Here is a 27,507-nt window from a genome sequence, read left to right as displayed (position 1 = left end):
CTACAGCTGAAATAAAGAATTTGAATTTGAATTTGAATTTTAGCAAGCCGGGTCTTACAACCTCTCACACACTTTCTATAAGTTGAAGAAGAATCAGACATTTTGAATATTTTACAGAGAGATCAAACGAGCAAGGGTCAAAATAAAAAAAATTCAATAGTGGGTCAAGAAAATCCAAAAGCAAATCCAAACGAGCGAAAGCCAAAACCAAATTGTACATCACCAAGATAACTACAATTATACAAGCGAGTGAAAAGTCCAACGATGTCGCCGGTGCGGCAGCAGGGAAGATCTGAGGAATGACTGGAATGGTTCCAGGTACCTGGCTAGAGGGCGCATACACCTGGCTACCCAATCGGCGATTGCCACGAGTTTTGAAATTTCTGCCGTGACGTCAGGGACGTAAGCTATATATATAACTACCGGGTAAGTCATATGTTTAAAAGTTGATAATTTATCCATAGAATTCTTACCTATGCCTACACTGGCTGACTTCCCATCGGTGGAAGGATTATCCACGCCATGCAAGCGGCGAAACCTCCACAGCCAGTCATCTGATGCCTTGAAGTCAGTGATGGCCAAGTCTTTGGCTTTGGTCTCAGCGGCTGTCCGGAGTCCAGCATCATTAATGTCGATTCCTCGCTCATGTTGTTTCCTTGGAGTCAACTCCTTAATATCCTGACCTCTGGCGTCAATTAGTCCAATATCATGACGCCTGGCGTCACTTTGTTCCAACGCTTGACGCTCGGAACTATGACGTTCGTGATCTCGACGCTCGGTTTCATGACGTCCGAGGTTCCTACTCTCGGCGTCCCGATGTCCAACTCCTTGATGCTCAGCGTCATGCGTACCAGTCACTCGACGCTTAGCATGATGTTCCTCCTTACTACGCTCGGCGTCATGACTACCAGGTTCCCGACGCTTGGAAAGATGTTCCTCTTCTTGACGCTCGGCGTCAAGAACCTCTTGCCTGGCGTCACGTTGTTCCAACGCTTGACGCTCGGAACTATGACGTTCGCGACCTCGACGCTCGGTTTCATGACGTCCGAGGTTCTTACGCTCGCCGTCCCGACGTCCAACTCCTTGATGCTCGACGTCATGCGTACCAGTCACTCGACGCTTAGCATGATGTTCCTCCTTACTACGCTCGGCGTCATGACTACCAGGTTCCCGACGCTTGGAAAGATGTTCCTCTTCTTGACGCTCGGCGTCAAGAACCTCTTGCCTGGCGTCACGTTGTTCCAACGCTTGACGCTCGGAACTATGACGTTCGCGACCTCGACGCTCGGTTTCATGACGTCCAAGAGTCTTACACTCGGTGTCTTGATGTCCAACTCCTTGACGCTCGGCGTCATGCATACCAGTCACTCGACACTTAGCATGATGTTCCTCCTTAAAACACTCGACGTCATGACTACCAGGTTCCCGACGCTTGGTAAGATGTTCCTCTTCTCGATGTTCCTCTTCTTGACGCTCGGCGTCAAGAACCTCTTGCCTGGCGTCACGTTGTTCCAACGCTTGACGCTCGGAACTATGACGTTCGCGATCTCGACGCTCGGTTTCATGATGTCCGAGGTTCTTACGTTTGGCGTCCCGATGTCCAACTCCTTGACGCTCGGCGTCCCGATGTCCAACTCCTTGACGGTCGGCGTCCCAATGTCCAACTCCTTGACGCTCGGCGTCCCGATGTCCAACTCCTTGACGCTCGGCGTCCTGATGTCCAACTCCTTGACGCTCGGCGTCCTGATGTCCAACTCCATGACGCTCGGCGTCCCGATGTCCAACTCCTTGACGCTCGGCGTCACGTGTAACAGTCACTCGACGCTTTGCATGATGTTCCTCCTTACTACGCTCGGCGTCATGACTACCAGGTTCCCGACGCTTGGTAAGATTTTCCTCTTCTCGATGTTGTTCTTCTTGACGCTCGGCGTCAAGAACCTCTCGCCTGGCGTCACATTGTTTCAACGCTAGACGCTCGGAACGACGATGTTTGCAATCCCGGCGCTCGGTTTCATGACGTCCAAGGTTCTTACGCTCGCCGTCCCGACGTCCAACTCCTTGATGCTCGGTGTCATGCGTACCAATCACTCGACACTTAGCATGATGTTCCTCCTTACTAAGCTCGGCATCAAGAACCTCTCGCCTGGCGTCACGTTGTTCCAACGCTTGACGCTCGGAACTATGACGTTCGCGATCTCGACGCTCGGTTTCATGACGTCCGAGGTTCCTACTCTCGGCGTCCCGATGTCCAAGTCCTTGATGCTCAGCGTCATGCGTACCAGTCACTGGACGCTTAGCATGATGTTCCTCATTACAACGCTCGGCGTCATGACTACCAAGTTCCCAACGCTTAGTAAGATGTTCCTCTTCTTGACGCTCGGCGTCACGTTGTTCCAACGCTTGACGCTCAGAACTATGACGTTCGCGATCTCGACGCTCGGTTTCATGACGTCCGAGGTTCTTACGCTCGCCGTCCCGACGTACAACTCCTTGACGTTCGACGTCAAGCGTACCAGTCACTCGACGCTTAGCATGATGTTCCTCCTTACTACGCTCGGCGTCATGATTACCAGGTTCCCGACGCTTGGTAAGATGTTCCTCTTCTCGATGTTCCTCTTCTTGACGCTCGGCGTCAAGAACCTCTAGCCTGGTGTCACATTGTTCCAACGCTTGACGCTCGGAACTATGACGTTCGCGATCTCGACGCTCGGTTTCATGACGTCCGAGGTTCTTACGCTCGCCGTCCCGACGTCCAACTCCTTGATGCTCGACGTCATGCGTACCAGTCACTCGACGCTTATCATGATGTTCCTCCTTACTACGCTCGGCGTCATGATTACCAGGTTCCCGACGCTTGGTAAGATGTTCCTCTTCTTGACGCTCGGCGTCAAGAACCTCTAGCCTGGTGTCACGTTGTTTCAACGCTTGACGTTCGCGATCTCGACGCTCGGTTTCATGATGTCCAAGGTTCTTACGCTCGCCGTCCCGACGTCCAACTCCTTGACGCTTGGCGTCACGCGTACCAGTCACTCGACGCTTAGCATGATGTTCCTCCTTACGACGCTCAGCGTCATGACTACCAGGTTTCCGACATTTGGTAAGATGTTCCTCTTCTCGACGCTCGGCATCAAGAACCTCTCGACTCTTAGCTTTCTGACACTTGGCGTCAAGGCGTGAAGATTCCTGACACTCGGCGTCTTGGTGAGCCACTCTCTTTTTGTCTGCAGGCTGATAGACTTGCATGAGGGAGGCGAGTTTCAGCTGCATATCTTGCAGTACACTAAGGTTCGGATCAACTTGTTGTGGCAAAACAGTAGACGCTGCTTCTTCAACAAGTTCGCCTTCCACGTCGCTCAAGGAAAGCTCAGAGAGTTCTGGGGACGAATACCAATCCGAAGGAGGAGGAGGAGCATGCACAGAGGTCATGCCAGCCTCCGAAAACTGTCTTCCAACCGATGGGGATGGACGCCTGACAGCTTCCGACTTCCTTCTATCTCCTACCGGCGTAGCAGGGCGCTTGGCAGGAGAACATTCTTCGGAGCAGGAAGGAAAACGCTCCGGACTGCTCCAATGGCTGCAACCTGGAGCCTGAGGCGTCATAACACGACGCTGCTCGACAGCGGCAATCTTCCTTTTCAGAGGTCTCGATGCGAGACGCCAGTCCCGCCTGGGCGCTGCGTCATCCGATGTGGACAAAAACACTTTCACCTTGCCTTTCCCATGGCGAGGGCGAGCATCCTGTGAAGCGTCAACAGGTATGCTCGAGGGGACGACTGCTCGGGCGCTAACGCCACTCGTTTCCTTCCGCCTGTCGACATTCCTTCTCCCAGGGGTTGGGGAGCTTGGAAGAGGTCTATGGCTACGAGAACGACAGGTCTGAGCAGACGCACCCTCCACAGCACTGATTAATTTCACTGAACCTTTAGCACTGACACTTGCACTCTTTAATTCCTTGACATCGGACCATAATTTCGTCCTGTCCTCTGCGAGCGATTCCACTCTCTTGCCCAGGGCTTGAATGGCCACCATCATGTCCTTTAGAGTTGGTTCATTAGCTTTAACAGTAGTGGGATCTGGAACTACCACTACAGGGGAAGGATCAATAGGTTCGTTGACACGGGAAGGGGTACAATCCCTAGAGGAACGATATAAACTCTTCATTCTGATCCTCTTCCTCTCAAGCTTACAAAGGTAGCGGTGATACTCCAACCACTCACTCTCAGACAAAATAACACATTCATCGCAACGATCAACCAACTCACACACTTTACCTCTACATTTCACACAAATGGAGTGGGGATCAACAGAGGCTTTAGCAAGCCAGGTCTTACAACCTCTCACACACTTTCTATAAGTTGAAGAAGAGTCAGACATTATGAAAATTTTTAAAGAGAGATCAAACAAGCAAGGGTCAAAACAACAAAATCTAATCGGGTCCAAGAAAAATCCAAAAACAAATCCAAACGAGCGAAAGCCAAATTGTACATCACCAAAATAACTGCAATCAACACAGCTACAACGAGCGAAATTCCAACAATGTCACCGGTGAGGCGGCAGGGAAGATCTGAGGAATAGTTGGAATGGTTCCAGGTACCTGGGTAGAGGGCGCATTGGTGGTACACCTGGCTACCCAATTGGCGATTGCAGCGAGTTTTGAAATTTCTGCTGTGACGTCAGGGACTAAGCTATATATACAATTACCAGGTAAGTCAACTGGTCTTCATACAAATTCTTCTGTGACAATGCCCGAATCTTATTCTTTTGCCTTCCCCAAGCAGAAACATCTTGTACTGAACACCCATACTATAATGCTAGTGACTCAGCAGAATGTCCATTTTCTAACTTGTCAATGATCTCCAGCTTAACATTAAGAGGCAAACTAACTTTCTTACTTTTGGGCGGCATCTTCAAAAGTAATTGTTACGTATGTGGGACCACACTGAACTTTCCTGAAAGAAACCAAGAGTACGTTATTTAAATATGACCTAAATTGGTGTGTTCTACTTTAAAAATACTGTATTGTACATTTTCTCATAATACTTATATATACCAATACCAGTACCAAATATACAAAAGGAAAATCTTTTATGTATAGTTATATTAGCTAATATCTGTATTTGAATCTAGTTAGTAAGTTTATAAATTGTCTTTACAGCTATGTTCATCAAATAACCTCATAAAGCCATAGTTACTTTTTAAAAGCTTGAAAACATTTTGCAAGATCGTAGCCACCGAAGGTAGTCAATAATATTTTACAGTACAATGCTTTACCTTTGACGTACAGGTAGTTATAAATTGCTCATAAATTGGCACAATAAAAAGCAATACTTTAGAGGCTACTTATCAAAATCATAGTAATTTCTAAGGTAATCAAACACCAAAGAAAAAATGGAAAGTCTAAGTAATACACTAACAGCAGTAATGCACAATTAGGGCCGAGATATAAAACAACAGTACTGTACGGTATTGTATATCCAGGTCAACTTCATCTACTGTCTATCATATTGTAAATTTTGATGGAGTAATTTACTTACAAGGACATTTTGCCTTCTGATGTACAGTAACCTAAAGACTAAAGGCCTCACAGTACATTTCACTAAGCAGCCTTTTACTCTAAGAACCAAAATTAGCAATATTTTTAGATCACATAAATCAGGCATGGGCAACCTACAGCCCGCGGGGTGTTGTTATGCAGCCCCCAAAAGTTTCAAAGTTACTAAAATAGTTTGAATCATATCATCTAGTGTACCAGTAATCATCATAAATATTTAGAAATAATGAGGAAAATGTCAGTTTTATGTAAACTTTCATAGTAAGAAAAAAAAACAAGGAAGAATTGCAGAAAATATCAGTATATACTAGGCAAGTAATATTTCTCGCATTATGTGTAATATCAACTCACCCTAACTCACTTAGATATATTTTTAGAATGATTTATTGTTAAATTGTTCTCTTTATTTATTTCCTTATTTCCTTTCCGCACTGGGCTATTTTTTCCTGTTGGAGCCCCTGGGCTTATAGCATCTTGCTTTTCCAACTAGGGTTGTAGCTTGGATAGTAATAATAATAATAATAATAATAATAATACTGTAGTAGAATATGGCCCCCAGATGAGGAACAATTACCCATGCCTGGTATAAGTCCTAATCAGCATCTCAATCCTACACTTATCATAGTAAAACTTATTGAAATCTATATATGTCATCTTATTTTGTATGTGAATGACCTATTACTGGAGGCCATGACCAAGCATTGGGCCTTGGGGGGGGGGGGGAGATTCAACAACCAATGAAGAAAAGGCAAAATAGATTGAACCGAAAGTTGAAAGGGCAAAAAAAAAAAAAAATATTAATTGTAAGATGAATAAAAGGCAAAAATAGATTGAACAGCATGATGAATTAAAAGGTCAAAAATAAACTGAACCGCAGAATGAATAAAAGGCAAAAATAGATTGAACAGCATGATGAATAAAAGGCAAAAATAGATTGACCGGCATGATGAATAAAAGGCAAAAATAAACTGAACCGCAGAATTAATAAAAGGCAAAAATTGATTGAACAGCATGATGAATAAAAGGCAAAAATAGATTGAACAGCATGATGAATAAAAGGCAAAAATAAACTGAACCGCAGGATGAATAAATGGCAAAAATAGATTACCTCCCCCAACACCCCCCCCCCCCCAAATAAATAAAAAAAAAAAAAAATTGAACCACAAGATGAATATAAGGCAAAAATAGATTGAACAACAAGATGAACAAAATGCAAAAATTGGTTGAACTGCAAGATGAATAAAAGGCATAAACAGATTGAATCGAGAGATAAATATAATGACAAGTTCGTAGATGATTTGTATTTTTCCCAAACTAATACAAACCCGGAGTTATTCATATCTGTATATCTTTCAGCAAAGCTGGAAGGTAGCCAATTAGAGTTTTTGGTGCGCGGTGGCAACCATACCCACCAGCCACCTGTATGTATATTCACGGAGTGATAAGCTAGTCACTTTTTCTCTTTGGCTTATCGAGAGCAGTTGTCTCCCCCTCCCCCTCTCTCTCTCTCTCTCTCTCTCTCTCTCTCTCTCTCTCTCTCTCTCTCTCTCTCTCTCTCTCTCTCTCTGTGTCAGGAGAATAGCCAAGGCAGTTGCACAAGAAATTCTCTTTTAGACTAGTGAGTCGGTTATGCAAGGCATATCCAAAATGACAAATTCGTAGCTAATTTGTATTTTTCGGCGTAGCTGAAATGACGAGCCATTAGAATTTTAACGAGGGTTTACTACCCCAAGTTAGCGGGGGGTAGGGGAGGGTAGCTTGCTAACACCCCCCCCCCTCACACACCTGTGCTTGAGCTCACTTTGCTTGGAGGTAGGACTTCAAGGAGGATAGAGCTGGCGGGCAAGTTTGATTAAATAGCTAAGGTTTATATAGTTAGGAAAAATACAAATTATCTCCGAATTTGTCATTTGTTCCGTAACTGACATACAAACCACGCTATTTAATAGGGGGTGACTCACCCATTAGGAAGGGTGGAACGTCCCTGCCAGTACTGGCTTTTGGCTTTGCCCGGGGACTCAATATTTGAGTGTATTCGCACTCAGCAATAAGGAGTCCCTGCACCTCGCTAGAACCTTGCTACGCAAGGACTGCGGCCTACGCAAGCTGTGTCTGAAGGTATAATAAAGTGTGACTCGTCCTAGGAAGTTGACCTGTAGTCCTTTAAATGGAAACTTTAGACAAGGACTCTCCCAATACCACCTCGTCAGGGTATGGGGACGTGACAGTATTAGCTTAATACTAGGAACACAAGGAAATATGGTTTACCTGCAGTGGTTTGAGGTCAGCTGTGCAGAGAACCAAGGATGCTGCTTTCCCCAAGAGAGGGAAAGATGAAGAAAAGAATAAGGGCCAGACAAACCTTTCCATTCGTGCAGACTAAGACCCAGTAACAATGCCCTCAACCTTCTGCTACTTGTCCAATAAGGAGCTTGAGGTTTTAAACCAGCTGTTGTGCAGCCACCACAGGGCCGATAGAGAACGTATCGAGCCTCCTGTGGGTCACGTCTTGCAGGTAGTGGGCTGTGAAGGTCGTCTGACGCTTCCACACCCCAGCCTGAAGTACCTGCGTCACTGAGAAATTCTTTTTGAAGGCCAGGGACGTAGCTACGCCCCTGACATCATGTGTTCTAGGGCGACGTGACGGAGGAGGGTCTGGATTCAGGGACAGATGAATCACCCTACGAATCCATGCCGAGATGGTATTCTTGGTGACCCTCCTCTTAGTCCTCCCAGTGATAACAAACAACGCTTGCACCTGAGGACGGACTGCAGCCGTTCTTTTGAGATATAGCCTCAAGCTCCTTACTGGGCACAGTAAGAGATGGTCTGGGTCATCTGTTACAGAACGGAGACTTGAAATCTGGAAGGAGTCGAGCCGAGGGTCCGCCACCCCGGATTCTGAGTCTTAGCAATAAACACAGGGACAAATTTGAACGTTACCTCCCCCCATCCCCTTGAATGGGCGATGTCATACGAGAGACCATGAAGTTCACTCACTCGCTTGGCCGAAGCCAAAGCTAGTAGGAACACCGTCTTCCAAGTTAGATGGCGATCTGAAGCCTGGCGTAATGGTTCATAGGGAGGTCTCTTAAGAGACCTGAGAACTCTAACCACGTTCCATGGAGGAGGTCTCACTTCCGACTGAAGGCAGGTAAACTCATAACTTAGCATGAGTAGGGAAAGTTCCAGCGAAGAAGAAATGTCCATTCCTTTGAGCCTGAAGGCTAGACTTGAGGCTGAGCGATAGCCTTTCACCGCCGAGACTGAAAGGCGCATTTCTTCTCACAAATACACGAGGAACTCCACTATTGTTGGAATAGTGGCATCGAGTGGAGAGATACCCCTTCCACAACACCAACCACAGAAGACTTTCCACTTTGCCTGGTAGACAGATGCGGATGATTTTCGCAGATGTCCAGACATCCTGATTGCAACTTGTTGCGAAAATCCTCTCTCAGCGAGGAGATGCTGGATAGTCTCCAAACATGAAGTCGTAGCGAAGCTACAGCTTTGTGGAAGATGTTGGCATGTGGTTGTCTGAGTAGATCGTGTCGCGGAGGGAGTTCTCTCGGAAGTTCCGTTAGGAGTTGCAGAAGGTCCGGAAACCATTCCATAGCGGAGCTATGAGGGTCATCGAAAGATTGACCAATATTCTGGTCTTGTTGAGCACCCTCCTCATCAGACAGAACGGGGGAAAGGCGTACACGTCGATGTTGTCCCACCGTTGTTCAAAGGCATCCTGGGACTGGGGAGCAGTACAGCGGAAGCTTGAAATTCAAAGCTGTTGCGAACAGATCCACAGTCGGGGAACCCCACAAAGTCAGGACTTTGTTGGCTACTATATGATCCAAAGACCACTCGGTACTCACTATCTGAGACGCTCTGCTCAGATTGTCGGCGAGCACATTCCTCTTGCCTGGGATGAAACAAGCCGATAGTGGAATCGAGTGGACTTAGGTCCATCTCAGTATCTCTACTGTAAGATGGGATAGCTGCTTCGAAAAGGTACCTCCTTGCTTGTTGATGTAAGCCACTACTGTGGTGTTGTCGCTCATCACCACCACAAAGTGACCCGCCAGGTATTGTTGGAACTGTGGAGGGCCAACAAACCGGCCTTCATCTCTAGAAGATTTATATGGAGGCACTTTTCTGATTTTGACCACAGGCCTGAGGTCCTGTGGTACAGAACGTGGGCTCCCCCCCCCCCCCCCCTTCTTTGAGGCGTCCGAAAACAGCATCAAATCCGGGGGGAGGACGAGAAGATCCACTCCTCTTCGTCGGTTCTCGTCTGTCACCCACCACTGGAGGTCCGTCCGTTCCGCAGGTCTCATAGGGTTCATGACGTCCGGGGAATCGTAACCTTGATTCCACCGGGACTTGAGTCGCCACTGGAGGGATCTCATCCTGAGGCGACCGTTGGGAACTAGAAGAGCCAAAGATGAGAGGTGACCAAGGAGACGTAACCACGACTGGGCTGGAAGCTCTTCTCGTCTGAGAAAAGGGCTTGCGACCTTCCTCAGCCTTGCTATCCTGTCGTCCGATGGGAAGGCTTTGTGGAGATTGGTGTCTAAAATCATGCCTATGTTGAATCTTAAGTACTTCCTTGAAGACGGATGGACTGGGATCTGGAAGTACGCGTCCTTCAGATCCAGTGTACACATGAAGTCTGTCTTGTGGTCTCACTGCTAGCCTGACCGTGTCTGCGGTCTCCATGCTGAACGGAGTTTGCTTGACAAACTTGTTCAGAGCCAAGAGGTCGATGACTGGTTTCCAGCCTCCAGACGCCTTCTATACAAGAAAGAGTCGACTGAAGAAGCCTGGGGACCCATCGAGGACCTCTTGGAGAGCGCCCTTCTTCAACAGGGTCTGGACTTCTGCCCGAAGGGCTTGCCCCCTTGCTGATCCCAATGCAAGGGAGCTCAATGACACTGGATTCGTCGTCAGGGGAGGTAGAGATGTTGTGAACAGGAGGCGATATCCCTGACTGATTACGGAAATCGTCCAGGAATCGGCCCCGAGTTGCTGCCACCTGTCTGCGCAACTTTGTAGGCATCCCCCCCACTAGTGGACATGCAGGGGGACTACCAATCCTAGCGCTTGCGGCCTCGGCTGTTCCCTCTAAGATTTTTACCTCCCCTGGAGAACTTTTTGCCATTCTTGTCCTTGACAGGAAAGGGCTTACACACCACTGCCATCACTGCCGTTGTCGGTTTCGTGGTCTTGGTAGGACGGGACTGCTGGGGTACTGGAGGCTTATAGGGCTTGGATGTCAAGGCCCTATGCAGGAGGGAGTCTTGGTAGGACTTCCTCCACCTCTCAGCAGCATGTTCCATGTCTTTAGGTTCAAACAGATTCGTTCCCTCCAAGGAAGAATGCCTGAGCCTGTTTATCTCGGTGCTAAGGACCTTCTGATGGAACCTCTCACCCACCGCATCCCGACGTTTCAGGATGGTGTTCGCCCACAAGTTCGAGACTTGGTGGGCCAGAGACTTGATCGTGCGAGTGCCTGAGAGGAGGAATGTCTCCATAGCTTTCCTGGTACGTTCTTTGGAGAAATCCTCCGAACGTATCAGGATACCTAAGGTCCCTAACCAGATATCCAGCCACGAAGTGGCTTGCATAGCACACTTCGCAACCTTCTCCTGGTTAAGGATCTCAGTTGCCGAGAATAAGACCTGCCGGTTGGAGAGTCTCTCAAGAGGGACTCCCCTGGTAAGCTCTTCCAAAGAATGGTGAAGCGGAAGAGCTAAACAAGACTCCTCCAAGATCTCGAAGAACCTCCTCTGCTGAATGCGAGGAGGTGGGAGAAGCTTGTTGCTGGCACTGGAGCGGTTGGAGGAGGCTAACTCAGAGAGCTGGACCGCGATCTTGTCCCTGGTACTCTTAACCCCCTGAGCCCAGGGCAGAGCCACACAGGCCTTAGAAGGTTTTTGAGTCCCAAATACTCGGTCCAAGACAGTGTCTTTGCCTTCTCGAGGGGGAATCTCTGGGTCAGCAAACCCATTGAGAGTCCTCAAAAGAGTCAGAACCTGCCAAAATGCATGTTCCGACTCCTGTAGTTCTCCTCCGGATGTCGGACTTGCAGCGAAGTCTCCTGTCCCTAAAGGCTCTTCTTGGGGAGAATCGCGGACGTTCTCCGAGTGACTAGCTGGCTCCGTCCTAAGTCTTGTCGAGGATTTTGGCAGTGTCTTCGAGTCCTTCGACTCCAACAAAGACGGAGGCAAGTTCTTCTCCGTCCCTACCCGGGAAGACTTCTCAACGCGAGGTGGGGTTTCCCTCATTGGTGCGATGGGGGAACGTCTCACCTCACCTGACTCCCCTGAGGACGGTAAATCCCCATCCGACAGGGAGGGAGAAAAAGTCTGGAGGGGGGAGATAACTTGCCTCGAGGGCTTACGAGGAGACAGCTTAGTTCTCGGAGAAGTCACCGCGTCCGAAGCTCCTCTTTTTCTCTTCAGAGGGGTAGACGCAGCCAAGGATTTGTGGCCCAATTCAGAGAGAACAGGCTTGAAAGCCTGTACAACCGCTCTGATCAGTGCCCCAAACCATGGCTGTCGGCTGACAGTTGCGCTGTCAGACACTCCCTCTGGAGGGACGGGGATCGACAGATCCCTGGGAGGAGTTTCCATAGGGGGGTTCGCCTGAAAAGAAAAGGAAGAAGAAATGTTCGTGGACCTTTTTGGAATCTTCCCCTCCACCACCGAGAGCGCTGTTCTGCGCTTCCAGGGAGGACGACCTTGCCGTGCGTTGTCCTGCAGCCTCGCGCGTGGGGGAGCATGCTGGCGCTCACGCGATAGGGAACACCCGGGGTCGCACGCGGGAGACTGATTGTGCGCTCACGCGCGCAGGATCAAGATGATGGTCCCGTGGGCGTGCCGGCGAGAGATCGCGCGCCCCAGAAGATGTCGTAGGGCGCGCGCTCACAGGAGATATATCCCTAGCGTGAGGGCACGCAGGCGGAACCTGTATGCATGGGCGCGTGTCAGGCTGGCGGTGCATTGCTGTTGGAAAGGATGGGCGTGGGTGCGCAGGGCGCGCGCGCGTATCCTCGTAGGCACGAGCAGGTGAACGCGCGCAATTGCGCGCTGGCGAGGGATGGCGCACAGGAGATAGCAGGCGGCGCGTTGGCGAGCGCTGGAGTGTAGGTGAAATCTTCGACTTCCCTACCACCCCCAGATCCGAAGATTGTGGGCGCGCAGGAGAGATGGCAGAACGTGGGCGATGGCGCGCAGAAGAGCACTGACGCGCAGTGGCGCACTGCTGAGCAGGTGAGCGCTGGCGCGCTATCTTAGATACAACCTTGCGTATAGGAGACCGTTGGCGCGCATGATGATCATGGAGTGCAAGTGACGTATGCGCGCGATGGCGCGTACACCCTTGTTGCCCCAAGGGGACTGGTGCCTGACTATGATGATAGACAGGGTGCGTTGGCACGTAAAGCGCATCAGCAGCCAGGAACGGCGACAGCAGGTCAGCAGGTCTGACGGGTGGAAGGTCGGCGTGCCCTTTGAAAGGACGACCTTCCACCGAAGGGGATCGCGAACGATCCGCAGAGAGGTCCAGGACCGTAGCAGGAACAGTCGGTGATCGCTGACGAGGCTCCTCTGCGGCGGACTGCAACGATGATGACGAACCGAAGAGGCGCCTCCTCACCGATTTATAAGGTGAAGGAAGGTCTCTCCGGCGAAGAGGAAGGCAAGCCTTGCGACGTATGCGCCCTCTGGGGACCGTAGGATCAGCAAGCTGACCTTCAGCAGTCCTCTGAAGAGGAGTCTCTGTAAGTGAACTCCCCCGAGGGAGAGAATCACCGGCAGAAAAGACTGTTGGACTTAGTTTCTCTCTCGTAGGAGAAACTAAGCCTTCAGCTACTGCAGGATGAGAAGAGGCAGAGGTATTAGGAGATACCGCATTGGATACCTCTGACACCACAACGTCAACAATTGACAGAGGATCAACTTCTGCCAAAGGCGGCGATTGTTTGACAGCGGCACCCAATTGGATGATGTCAAGATGCGCTTCCTTGGAGGGCGAACCCTTGAGCCCCAAGGAAGACCAAAGCTGAAACAAATTGGTTAAGATAAATCCTTCCCCGGGGGAAGAGGTGGAGCTGCCTCGCTAGGGTAGGCAACGCCATCTCTCGAACCCTGAGTTTGGGAAACAGAACCACGGTCTACGCTACAACTCGCCGGTCTCTCGAAAGAGGCCGATCGAGCAGGAGCTTCGGAGGAGGTTTGGGCAACGGAAGAAGAGTCCCTGGGATTTTCTCCTTTCAAAGAAACCTTCGAAGGAGAAATATCCCGCCTGGACTTCTTCTTACGTCGGCGAGAAAACCTCTCCCACTGGGAACCAGACCACTCCCTACACTCACCACACATTACCACTATCACACCATTGACCTCTACAGTAAGGGCAAAGGGTATGAAGGTCCGTCTCGACCGCCGACATGAATGTTCCGCAGGGGCGGTTGGGTAATCCAGAACAGGTGCGCATGATCGCAGAGGCCAACTTCACTCTCAAACATGAGAAAGAAAAAGCAGAAAAGCATTAATGGCTGTCAAGAGCGAGGCGAGGATGAGAGAGGACATGTCCGTCTACCATCAGAACCGAGAGAAAAGAGCTGAAGCACAGGTGTGTGTGTGTGTGTGTGTGTGTGTGTGTGTGTGTGTGTGTGTGTGTGGGGAGGGGGTGGGGGTAGCAAGCTACCCTCCCCTACCCCCACTAACTAACGATGGGGTAGTAAACCCTCGTTAAAATTCTAATGGCTCGTCATTTCAGCTACGCCTTAAGTAATTACCCATATTAAATAGCGTGGTTTGTATTTCAGTTAAGGAACAAATGAGCAATTTGCAGGAATAATGGTAAAATTTCTGTAATCTCACACAGCTATTTTTACATGAAAGACCATTAAAGCCTTTGTATAATGAAAGAGAGGTCCTTACATAGAATATGGGAATTTCCTTCCCATTTCCTAGCCCTTCGTAAGTGGTGGCCGTCATACTACAAAACCTGTGTCCGTTGTTCTGCAAACCCTATACAGTACACAAGAACACCACCTAATCTAACCTACGAGCCATGTTCTCATCTACTTACTAAGTTGGGGTGTAAACAGTCCCCTGCGACCCAATTTAGACTGAGGCTTGACTGAAAAGCGTAAAGCAACGTAAAGGGATGTAAAATTAGGATATAACTAGCCAATACTCATCAGAAATTAGTGATGGATATTGGCGATTTCCAGAATAGGTGGTAATGCGAATTGACAAAACCGAATATTATTGTGCCCAGATCTCGGCAGTAAAATTATAATTACGGACAGAACAGAACAACATTTTGAACAGGAAAACTAGTTTTCAACCAATCTCGGGTACAGTTCTAATGGATTTTACTCTACTGTGGCTCACTGCGCTCACAAAAAAGATATCACTGCTCCTATGTTCTGGCAAGCAGTACATGTTGAGCCTTGGGTCTTATTTCGGGGACATATTTTACTTTCGCATGAGCAACAATGGCATTGTATATTAGCGGCCACTTCCTCCTCTTCTTTGTCTGCATCTTTTCCCACTTCTATGTGGGATCGATGTTTCTGGTCAGCTTTCTCCATCTACCTCTGTCCTACATCTCATCACCGGTTAATCCCTTTGATCGAAGGTCACCCTTGATACAGTCCATCCACCTCCGCTTTGGTCTCCCTCTCCTTCTCGTTCCCTGTACCTCCATTTCCATTACTCTCCTCCCAATATACTGTTCATCTCTACTCATGACATGACCATACCACCTCAGTCTACTTTCTTGGATCTTATCTGATAGTTTTCTAACTCCTGTTGTACCCGTAATTACCTCATTACATATCTTATCTCTTCTTGTCACCCCACACATCCATCTCATCATTCTCATCTCAGCCACTTCCTCCAGCGAGCATAAAATGTAGACACCAATAACCTAAACTTAACCCCCAACCTACAAGCAGTGTTCTTACCTACTTACCTAACGTGGGTGGGGGTTGGGGAGCTAACGCTCGCCTACGAACACCCTTACACAGACGTATTCTTAGTCAGCCGCCATCATACATACAGGTGGCCGCTATTAGGGTTGTATTATGATAGCAGCCACCTGTATGTATTATGATGGCTAACTTAAAATACGGCAGTGTAGGAGGGGTTGCAGGGGGCGCGTCAGGCCGCCATTAGCTAAGAAGGTAAGGACACGGCTTGTAGGTTAGGTTAGGGGGGAAAGTTTAGGTTAGTTGATGTCCATTTTTAATCTACACGGGAGGAACTAGCCGCTGATATACAAAGGCTTCCACTACTATACATACACCCAAAACTTCTTAATATAATTGCATGGTAAATTTTTAGTTTCAGCCAAATTTGGAAAAATGCAATAAAAATATATTTGTTGCATCAGAAATAGTGTGGTTTCAATGAATTTAACGTTTATTTTGACTGCAAACCAACCGATTTAGAGATTTACTATGTATACCCTAGTTCATCCCACCAATTATGGGGGACACCCTTTGGGAACCGGGGTTTTGGGTGGGGGAAGGGGGGGGAGGGTGTTGGGGCATTGAATGATATTTGCAATAAATGAATAATTAATGTTCCAGCACCCCTCCCCCATACCCCTAACTAGGCCTACCGGGGGGAGGGGGGTAGGGCCCCCAGCGACCCCCCCTTAAAGCCACAGTAATTTTCAGGGCACCACAGAACCTAACAAACCCACCTAACCTAACCTAGGGGCCCTGTACCCCTACCGGGGGGGGCTTTGCCCCCCCCTGCGACCCCCCCCCTTATGGCCACAGTAATTTTCAAGGCACCACAGAACCTAACAAACCCACCTAACCTAACCTAGGGGCCCTGTACCCCTACCGGAGGGGGCTTCGCCCCCCCTGCGACCCCCCCTTAAGGCCACAGTAATTTTCAGGGCACCACAGAACCTAACAAACCCACCTAGCCTAACCTAGGGGCCCTGTACCCCTACCGGGGGGGGGGGGGGGGGCTTCGCCCCCCTTGCGACCCCCCCTTTAACCAGGGGTAAATTTGAATATATATATTCTGTTAAATCACTTCTTACCTTAAACGGAAGATGACGATGAAGATGTCGAAGGTTGTGGTTGACCCTCCTTTACAGATTTGGTACAATACCACACATGTCTATCCTCACGAAAATGTAAAGCCGAATCACATTTACCACACTGGACACTTAAAGGTAATACGGAATGCTCCCTTAGAAAACGATTCACTACTTCAGGAGTTCCATTATAATTCCCATGAAATCTGCCGATCACATCAAAATAGGAATAACGACATATTTCACACAACCGTACCGGAGGATCCATGACAGTCAAGTGACGTGTGATGAAAATATAGAAACCGGAACTTTTGAAAACCGAAAACAAACGACAATCACGGGTTTCTCCCATAATGAAATAGGGAAAAAAACAAAATACTATCATTTACAATGTTATATTGCTCGAAAAACAGATCCTTGAAACAAGACTGAGAGACCAATGAATCGTCCAATAATAACCCTTGAAAAGAACCCAGTAGTATTTAGATTGGAGGAGCGACATTAGTGGGAGGAGCAAATGCGCATTCAAGTAAATATTGTCACATTGCGCAATGGGGAGGAGCCAAGTAAGATGAAAACAGATATACAAACGAACAAGAGCTACCTTGCGTGCCCATGGAAAGATATACACTAAACTTAGAAAAAGTCAAGACCTTCAATTCCTGAAATATGTTATTTTTATTAGTAAAATAAATTTTTGAATATACTTACCCGATAATCATGTAGCTGTCAACTCCGTTGCCCGACAGAATTCTATGGAGGGATACGCCAGCTATCACAATACTAGAAGGGGGTGTATTTACCAGCGCCACCTGTGGCCAGGTACTCAAGTACTTCTTGTTGACACCTCCTCAATTATTCCTCGGTCCACTGGTTCTCTATGGGGAGGAAGGGAGGGTCGATTAAATCATGATTATCGGGTAAGTATATTCAAAAATTTATTTTACTAATAAAAATAACATTTTTCAATATTAAACTTACCCGATAATCATGTAGCTGATTCACACCCAGGGGGGTGGGTGAAAAACCAGTGTACAAGACTAAAGGATAGCTAAGTATCCCGTATTTCATATAATCAGTTATCCACAATAACAATGAAATAATAAGTACCTGGTAAGGAAGTCGACTTGAACCGTTACTCTGCCTTTAATAAGATCGTCTTCCTTACTGAGCGCAGCGTTCCTCTTGGGAGGCTGAATCAACTCAAAGGTGCTAAAGTATACAGGGCTGCAACCCATACTAAAGGACCTCATCACAACCTTTAACCTCGGCGCTTCTCAAGAAAGAATTGACCACCCGCCAAATCAACAAGGATGTGGAAGGCTTCTTAGCCGACCGTACAACCCATAAAAAGTATTCAAGAGAAAGGTTAAAAGGTTATGGGATTATGGGAATGTAGTGGCTGAGCCCTCGCCTACTACTGCATTCGTTGCTACGAATGGTCCCAGGGTGTAGCAGTACTCGTAAAGAGACTGGACATCTTTGAGATAGAATGATGCGAACACTGACTTGCTTCTCCAATAGGTTGCATCCATAACACTCTGCAGAGAATGGTTCTGTTTGAAGGCCACTGAAGTAGCCACAGCTCCCACTTCATGTGTCCTTACCTTCAGCAAAGCAAGGTCTCCTTCCTTCAGACGAGAATGTGTTTCTCTAATCAGAAGCCTGAATAGTAAGAAACTGAGTTCTTAGAACTTGGAAAAGAAGGTTTCTTGATAGCACACTATAAGGCTTCTGATTGTCCTTGTAAAGGTTAAGACCTTTTTAGATAGTACCTAAGAGCTCTAACTGGGCAAAGTACTCTTTTCAGATCATTCCCCACCAAGTTGGACAGGCTTGGGATCTCGAACGACTTAGGCCAAGGACGTGAAGGAAGCTCGTTTAGCAAAAACCGAGCTGCAAGGAACATGTAGCCGTTTCAGATGTGAAAACAATGATCCTGCTGAAGGCGTGGATCTCACTTACTCTTTTAGCTGTTGTCAAGCACACGAGGAAAAGAGTTTTTAATGTGAGGTCCTAAAAAGAGGCTGATTGGAGAGGTTCAAATCTTGATGACATAAGGAACCTTAGGACCACGTCTAGATTCCAGCCTGGAGTGGACAACCGACGTTCCTTTGAGGTCTCAAAAGACCTAGGGAGGTCCTGTAGATCTTTGTTGGTGGAAAGATCCAAGCCTCTGTGGCGGAAAACCGCTGCCAACATACTTCTGTAACCCTTGATCGTAGGAGCTGAAAGGGATCTTACTTTCCTTAGATATAACAGGAAGTCAGCAATCTGGGTTACAGTGGTACTGGTTGAGGAAACTGCATTGGTCTTGTACCAGCTACGGAAGACTTCCCCTTGAGACTGATAGATTCTGAGAGTGGATGTTCTCCTTGCTTTGGCAATCGCTCTGGCTGCCTCCTTCGAAAAGCCCCTAGCTCTTGAGAGTCTTTCGAAAGTTTGAAGGCAGTCAGACGAAGAGCGTGGAGGATTGGGTGTACCTTCTTTACGTGAGGTAGACTTAGAAGGTTCACTCCTAGAGGAAGAGTCCTGGGAATGTCGACCAGCCATTGCAGTACCTCTAAGAACCATTCTCTCGCGGACCAGAGCGGAGCCAACCAACGTCAGCCGTGTCCCTTAGTGAGAGGAGAACTTCTGAAGTACTCTGTTGACAATCTTGAACGGCGGGAATGCATACAGGTCGAGATGGAACCAATCCAGCAGAAAAGCATCCACGTGAACTGCTGCTGGGTCTGGAATCGGAGAACAATACAACAGGAGTCTCTAGGTTATCGAGGTAGTGAACAGATCTATGGTTGGCTGACCCCACAGGGCCCAAAGTCTGTTGCAAACATTCTTGAGAAGGGTCCACTCTGTGGGGATGACCTGACCCTTCCGTCTGAGGTGATCTGCCATGACATTCATACCGCCCTGAATGAACCTCGTTACCAGTTAGCTTTCGATCTAAAGACCAGATGAGTAGGTCCCTTGCGATCTAGAACAACTTCCACGAAAGAGTCCCTCCCTGCTTGAAGATGTAAGCCAGGGCTGTGGTGTTGTCAGAGTCCACCTCCACCACTTTGTTAAGCTGGAGGGACTTGAAGTTTAACAAGGCCAGAATAACCGCCAACAACTTCTTGCAAATGATGTGAAGTGTCCTTTGCTCCTGATTCCATGTTCCCGAGCATTCTTGTCCGTCCAAAGTCGCACCCCAGCCCGTGTCTGATGCGTCCGAGAGGAGACGGCGGTCGTGTTTCTGAACAGCCAAAGGTAGCCTTCCTTGAGAAGAAAGCTGTTCTTACACCACGCGAGAGAAGACCTCCTCTCTTCGGAAACAGGAACTGAGACCGTCTCTAGCGTCATGTCCTTTATCCAGTGAGCAGCTAGATGATACTGAAGGGAGGGGAGGTGGAGTCTCCCTAACACGATGAACAGGGCCAGCGATGAAAGTGTCCCTGTTAGACTCATCCACTACCTGACTGAGCATCGGTTCCTTCTCAGCATGCTCTGGATGCATTCTAGGGCTTGGAAGATCCTTGGGGCCGACGGAAAAGTCCGAAAAGCTCGACTCTGAAGATCCATACCCAAGGAGACAATGGTCTGGGATGGAACGAGCTGAGACTCCTCAAAATTGACCAGGAGGCCCAGTTCCTTGGTCAGATCCATAGTCCATTTGAAAATCTCCAGACAGCGACGACTTGTGGGAGCTCTTAAAAGCCAGTCGTCTGACGGAGCCGGACACAAGATCATGATACTGCTGCACAGTCTGTGAACTGTCAATCATGGGCAAGCGAGGAAGTACAGTGACAACCCGAATCTGTCTAGACTGTCTGGGTCGTACAGACAACTCCTTAACGGGTTGCTGAGGTTGCCGCACTGCGTCACAACAAGTCACTTCTGTTGGTTGTTGAACGTCTTCCCCGTGACACATTGACTCCGTAAACAAAAAAATCCTCTAACAAGGACTAAGCTTGGACTGCATGTCATGCAACACAGCTCAAGGTCTAAGGGAGCAGGTGTGGTAACAGACGGGATTAGCGACTGAAGTGGAACCATAACCTTCCCTGGAAGCATGTTATGCTTAAATAAAAGTCCATAAGAGGTTATGCAGCTAAAGGCTCCCTCCAAATGACAGAGTCCTCAAGGGAATATCAGAAGGAGGGAGAAAAGAACTTTCTCATCTACAGGGACCTTATCCTAGAAAAGCTAAGTTCTCTGAGTGAGGGTTCACTGGTGCAAAAGCAGCAGACTAGAAGGCAACGTTATGAAACTGCTTGACAGTCTAGTGAGTTGGCAACAACCCAAGATGAGTGACTGAGAAGCATGCGGTAAGGTATGCAGAGCATGATGTATGCAGAGTATGCTGTATGCAGAGCATGCTGTATGCAGAGCATGCTGAATGCAGAGCATGCTGTATGCAGAGCATGTATGCAGAGCATGCTGAATGCAGAGCATGCTGTATGCTGAGCATGTAGTAAGCAGAGCCTGCTGTAAGGAAAGCAGAGCGTGTGCATGGCGTTTAACATTTCTCAGAAATTCCATGACCAGTGCTAGAGTGCTTTATGCATGCTTGCATGGGGTTTAAAAATCAACATAATGTTTACCTTACATTCATAACTCATGATTCATATTTTTGCCATGGTTTGAAAATGGAGGTAAGGTATGCTGAACAGCAGAGTCAGAACGAGCTGGAACAACAATAGTTGTGGTTTCCTCTTCAAGACTCTGTTGAGGGAACACCTGAGGCTCAGTCTGCAAAGGCTGAATAAAAGACAAGCAGAAGGAAGGCGCATGGGTGGAGGAGGCTGACTCCTAGCATGAGTGGTTGAACCCAAGGGTTGCGCTTGCTGAGCGGTTGGCGGAAGCGGAGTAGCAAGTTCCAGTTCCTGTGGTGTGAGCGGAGCGCGATGAGGAAGAGGCTGCGCAGAACAAGGTAAATGTCTCGCAAGCTGAGGCTCCTGAGGCGCAAGGCTAAGGTGTTGTGGTGCTTGCCTTGTGGAGGGTTGAGCTCGCTGCAGCGAGAGCTGAGGAGACTGACTCATGGACGGGAGAGGTTGTTGTACCTCAACCAAGTGTTGCATCACTGGTGGAGCAGCAAGTGGAGGCGGAGGAAGAGAGGTATAATCCTCCTGATCCCATTGTAAAGGTTGCCTTAAGGAAGGCGGAGGCTGAACACCACTGGGAACAGCAAACTCAGCACGTGGCTCAACATCGTACGCCTGGCAGGTGGTACTGCGATCAGGCGGAGCGAGCGTAGGCGGAGGGAGTGTAGGCGGAGGCGGAGGAGCAACACTCTCAGCCCGACACTCACGCATCAAGTCCGAAAGCTGTGCTTGCATGGTAGTAGGTTGGCCAGGGCACCAGCCACCCGTTGAGATACTACCGCTAGAGAGTTATGGGGTCTTTTGACTGGCCAGACAGTACTACATTGGATCCTCCTCTCTGGTTACGGTTCATTTTCCCTTTGCCTACATACACACTGAATAGTCTGGCATATTCTTTACATATTCTCCTCTATCCTCATACACCTGACAACACAGATTACCAAACAATTCTTCATCACCCAAGGGGTTACTGCACTGTAATTGTTCAGTGCCACTTTCCTCTTGGTAAGGGTAGAAGAGACTCTTTAGCTATGGTAAGCAGCTCTTCTAGGAGAAGGACACTCCAAAATCAAACCACTGTTCTCTAGTCTTGGGTAGTGCCATAGCCTCTGTACCATGGCCTTTCACTGTCTTGGGTTAGAGTTCTCTTGCTTGAGGGTACACTCGAGCACACTCTCCTATCTTATTTCTCTTCCTCTTGTTTTGTTAAAGTTTTTATAGTTTATATAGGAGATATTTATTGTTGTTACTCTTCTTAGAATATTTTATTTTCCTTTTTTCCTTTCCGCACTGAGCTATTTTCCCTGTTGGAGCCCCTGGGCTTATAGCATACTGCTTTTCCAACTAGGGTTGTAGCTTAGTAAGTAATAATAATAATAATAATAGTAGAGTCCACAACATCGTACGCCTGGCAGGTGGTACTGCGATCAGGCGGAGCGAGTGTAGGCGGAGGGAGTGTAGGCGGAGGCGGAGGAGCAACACTCTCAGCCCGACACTCACGCATCAAGTCCAAAAGCTGTGCTTGCATGGACTGTAGTAGAGTCCACAACATCGTACGCCTGGCAGGTGGTACTGCGATCAGGCGGAGCGAGCATAGGCGGAGGGAGTGTAGGCGGAGGCGGAGGCGCAACACTCTCAGCCCGACACTCACGCATCAAGTCCGAAAGCAGTGCTTGCATGGACTGTAGTAGAGTCCACTTGGGGTCGGCAGAAACTACAGTAGGCTGAGGTAAAGCCTTAACAGTCGAGCTCTGTTGTGGCAGAACCTTACTGCTCTTAGGCGGAGTGCATTCAACTGATGACTGAGGAGAGTCAGAGCTAACCCAATGACTGTGAACTCTAACTTCGTACGTCTGGCATAGGTCTGGACTTTACGTTTAAAAGGTCATGAGACCTGAGACCAGCGTTTTCTCCCCTAAATTTCTTCTGCAGACGAGCAAAATAAGGGCTCAATCGTCTGCGGGTGGGAGTGACGGTCTCGGTAAGACACGCCCACAACCACCGAGGATACTTCTGTGCGCCGATCAAGGCCTGCTGAACCCTTCTGCCCTTCGACATTGCTTCTCCCCTGGGCTTGGGAGCTTGCAAGAGGTCCCGGACTGGGAGGACGACTGGCGCGCACAAAAGTACCCTCACGCACAACACTGACATACTTTGCGCTAATCACTTATCACTTTGATTTCTGTTTGCACTTATTTCACTGAACTCGAAACTTTAAGTGGTTTGTACCTGAAACACGCAATTCTATCCTTTCTCAAAAGTTAGTAATTGCGAAAACAGAATTACAATGTAACAGAAAAATCTAATGAAAGATAATTCAGTGGCTGGAAAGAGACTAAACACTAGATCACTCTAGAAACGTTTAGTTTCTTCCCCTAAAGAGACTAGGGAGAAGAGCAAAAACGATAACGACGTTACTCGTACGCCTGGCAGGCTTGAATGAAACGTTTATCCTCTTTCTCCCTCCGTCTCTATCTCTCTCTCTCTCTCTCTCTCTTGACTTAGAACCTGAGAGAAGAGCCCAATCATATATATCGTTAAAACATATTATTGTTAAAGGAAAAAACTGAAAAGTTCCTTTATTAGGATCAAAACCATTAAGTTAAGAAAGAATGAACAAAACGCTAGACACGGTTACTCTTACTGCAACGTGAAACCGTGAACATTCTTTCTCTATCGTAACGATAGAGTGCAAGTTGAACGTTCTGAACGTCAACAACTGCAGAGACAAAACAAAACGTTAGTTCAACTTTGAAAACAGTACGAGACTATCAAAGAAATTCTTTCAAACTCTGTGGCGGAAATAGCATAATATGTTAACAGGTAAAACCGAAATGACGGGCTCAATGTTAATTAACTTCGGTACCAAGAAAAGACCGCCTACTATTAGGAAGGTCGAATATAAACAAATATAAAAATTAATTTTAATAAGTTTATAATAAAAGGAAGTTAATCGAAGAGGCCTATAAGAGGCGGAGAGATATAAAATAAATCTATAACTTTTGTTAAGCAAAATTAAGAAAGAGAGTCTATACTCTCTTAGACACCAACACTTCCGTCTAAGGGAAGGGTCGGCCATTAAAAGGTGAACGAGAGTTCATACTCTCTTCGTCACCATAATTAATCAAATTAATTCCAAAAGCTAACTAAGCTAATATAGAAGTTTCCAGTAAAGCGACAGCCGAAATCAAAGAGAAATACTTCACCAAAGTCGTGAAAATACTCCAAGAACATAAGCGTATCCCAGAACGTCTTGCCGGAAGCCCGACAGAGGAATAATTGAGGAGGTGTCAACAAGAAGTACTTGAGTACCTGGCCACAGGTGGCGCTGGTAAATACACCCCCTTCTAGTATTGTGATAGCTGGCGTATCCCTCCATAGAATTCTGTCGGGCAACGGAGTTGACAGCTACATGATTATCGGGTAAGTTTAATATTGAAAAATTTTTTTTCTCTGTAAGTATGCATTAGCAACAATAATGTATTGAGAAGAAGTGTTTTGTTATCACGTGCTTTACTAGGAAAATATATTAATATAATACATTTCCCAATTTGGTTGAATCCAAAACTTTACCAATTACATATATTGAACTCTTATTCGTTCCTGTAAACTTTATACGCCACTTTACGTTATTCATCAACACCGCTTACACTGTCATATTCCTACACCTAACATGTTTGATTCGCATTCGGATTCACTGAAACATTGTAATTCGTAAAGGAAATCCATTTTAAATATAGTAGAAAAGTTGATAATTTTGTAGTGAATTACAGGGCAATGTAACCTAGGAAAAAAACTACTGTTTCTTATAGAAAAAATTACGCTCTCTTCAAAAATGACACTCGTTTCCATCGCAAATGAATAGTTTCAGAAATATATATACATCTATATCCTACGATAATGGGGGACCCCCAATGGGAACTCGGGGTTTTGGGTGGGGAAAACATACTAGGGAAACGATATATAATTGTTTTCCTATAGTAAATAACGTGAATTAACCGAATTTGATGTTCATTTCAATCGGAAACAAACAGATCAACCAATTCAGATAACTTTGAGTTGCACGGTGTCACTTCTCTTACGAACGAACGATAACATTAGCAATGTTACCAATAATACACAGTGTTACCAACGTTGACGTATGGTACACAGAGTTACCAACGGCACGCTGACATTACTAAAAATAGTAATGATAGATATTTCCGTATGTATTTTAAATAATTTCTCCATATAAGTTTTACTCAATATATAAAAAGTACAAAAAGGGCACAGAACCTAACAAACCCACCTAACCTAGCCTAGTAGTATGACAGGTCACAAAATAACATTTGATCTACATCGGACGTTGGCAGCACTGGTTACTGTATTTTTTCATGACACAATCTTTATAACGGCGCCTCCAAAGTTTATCCAGATATACTGTTTTGTATTTTTCTCTGGTTATTATAATTTCAAGAAGGTAATGTATAGAGAAGAAAAGGCTTGTTTTACGTTTATATATCGATTCCCCAGTATGTTTTCCCCACCCAAAACCCCGAGTTCCCACTGGGGGTCCCCCATTATTGGAGGATATAGATGTATATATATTACTGAAACTATTAATTTGTGACGGGAACGAATGTCATTTTCGAAGAGCGTAATTTTTTCTATAAGAAAAAGTAGTTGTTTTCCTAGGTTATATTGCCCTGTAATACACTACAATGAAACCGAAAAGTTTACAATTGTTCCAATGAGGTACGTTCACACGTATAGAGTATGGTTAATATTGGTTCACGTGTTCAGTTAGATTTTAGAGATATGTTTATGACGGCGTAAGAGGCCATATGCTTACCCTAAGAGGCCGTATGCTTGCCGTAAGAGGCCGTATGCTTACCCTAAGAGGTTGTATGCTTAACCTAAGAAGTCGTATGCTTAACCTAAGAGGCTGTATGCTTAACCTAAGAGGTCGTATGCTTAACCTAAGAGGCTGTATGCTTAACCTGAGAGGCCGTATGCTTACCCTAAGAGGTCGTATGCTTGCCGTAAGAGGTCGTATGCTTGCCCTAAGGGTCCATGCTTACACTAAGACGCCATTCGGTTTCCTGGTTTTAATCTACTCTACCACAACATTCATGAAACTATTTTGACCAGTATGATAGAATATAGCTATGTGAACAGCTGTTTGCACTCCATACCCATATATAGACTTGTAATTAGTAATAACGGAGATCCTGGTTCAATATTTCACTGGACGAGGTTCGAGAATCGAGACCATAAAATCATAAATGCTTTCGTTTTGAAATTTTCCCAATATTGTGTTGTGTTGGGTCTAACCCTTGTCACGGCTCCCCTAAACTATGTGGTTTTATCTTCTGTCTTTAGGTTTGGCTTATATTATTATTATTATTATTATTATTATTATTATTATTATTATTATTATTATTATTATTATTATTATTATTATTATTACAAGCTAAGCTATAACCCTAGTTAGAAAAGCAAGATGCTATAAGCCCAAGGTTTCCAAAAGGGAAAATTAGCCCAGTGAGGACAGGAAACAAGGGAAATAAATTACAAAAGAAGCAATGAAAAATTAAAATAGAATATTTGAAGAGCAATAACAAAATCAAATTAGATCTTTCATAAACTATAAAAACATAAAAAAATCGAGAGGAAGAAAATAAGATAGAACAGCGTTTCCTAGAGTACCCCCAAGCATGAGAACTCTAATCCAAGAACATAATAGTGGAAAGCCATGGCTATGTCACTACCCAAGATTGAACAATGGTTTGATTTTGTAGAGTCCTTCTCCCAGAAGATCTGCTTTTTCTAATGCCATTATAGAATCCGTTTCGTATTTCTTTTCTGTCTTTCTGTAATTAGTAATTATTTCTTTATCTAAATATTGTAACAAATCTATTTCATTTTTAAATATATCTTTGGTAACCATTTACGTGTTTCAACCATTTTGTAATAAGTATAGACATTTGTTAGCCTTTTTAAAAGACTTATAACAGTGATAGTGGTAGTGATAATCCTTTGTAAATACTAGAGATAAAGAAATTAAGAATATAGATGTTAAAGATAAAGAGTCTGTGAAATCAGATTGAATTCGATACACAGATATTACTGGATACTGAAATATGTTGTGAATTGTTCTGTTATCTTGAGATTTACATTGTACAGCATTTGCCAGGAACGCCTACAGTATACCTCTTTCGGTACATGTATAGGACCAGTCCACTTTCTGTATACATTATGTATCAATATTTATATGTGCTTATCTGAATAACTATACATTATTCATTTAAATCAAAATGCCTG

The 27,507-nt window shown here is 46.4% G+C and overlaps 1 protein-coding gene across 1 annotated transcript; it reads right to left on the bottom strand.

Annotated features, from left to right (window-relative positions):
- LOC137644763 (trichohyalin-like) lies at window positions 1-26,455 on the bottom strand. The gene is made up of 3 exons (XM_068377660.1): window positions 26,204-26,455; window positions 367-4,949; window positions 1-6 (listed from the first exon to the last, which is right to left on the bottom strand). Exons 2-3 carry the CDS (start codon window positions 4,372-4,374, stop codon window positions 1-3), a joined length of 4,014 nt encoding a protein of 1,337 aa, XP_068233761.1. The 5' UTR covers window positions 4,375-4,949; window positions 26,204-26,455.
- Window positions 26,456-27,507: the final 1,052 nt, after the last annotated feature.

This window comes from Palaemon carinicauda, chromosome 8 (assembly GCF_036898095.1).
Source record: "Palaemon carinicauda isolate YSFRI2023 chromosome 8, ASM3689809v2, whole genome shotgun sequence".
In the NCBI taxonomy this organism is placed as follows: Eukaryota; Metazoa; Arthropoda; class Malacostraca; order Decapoda; family Palaemonidae; genus Palaemon; species Palaemon carinicauda.
The sequence above is the reverse complement of the archived record's forward strand: the minus strand, read 5'-3'. Positions and strand labels throughout refer to the sequence as shown.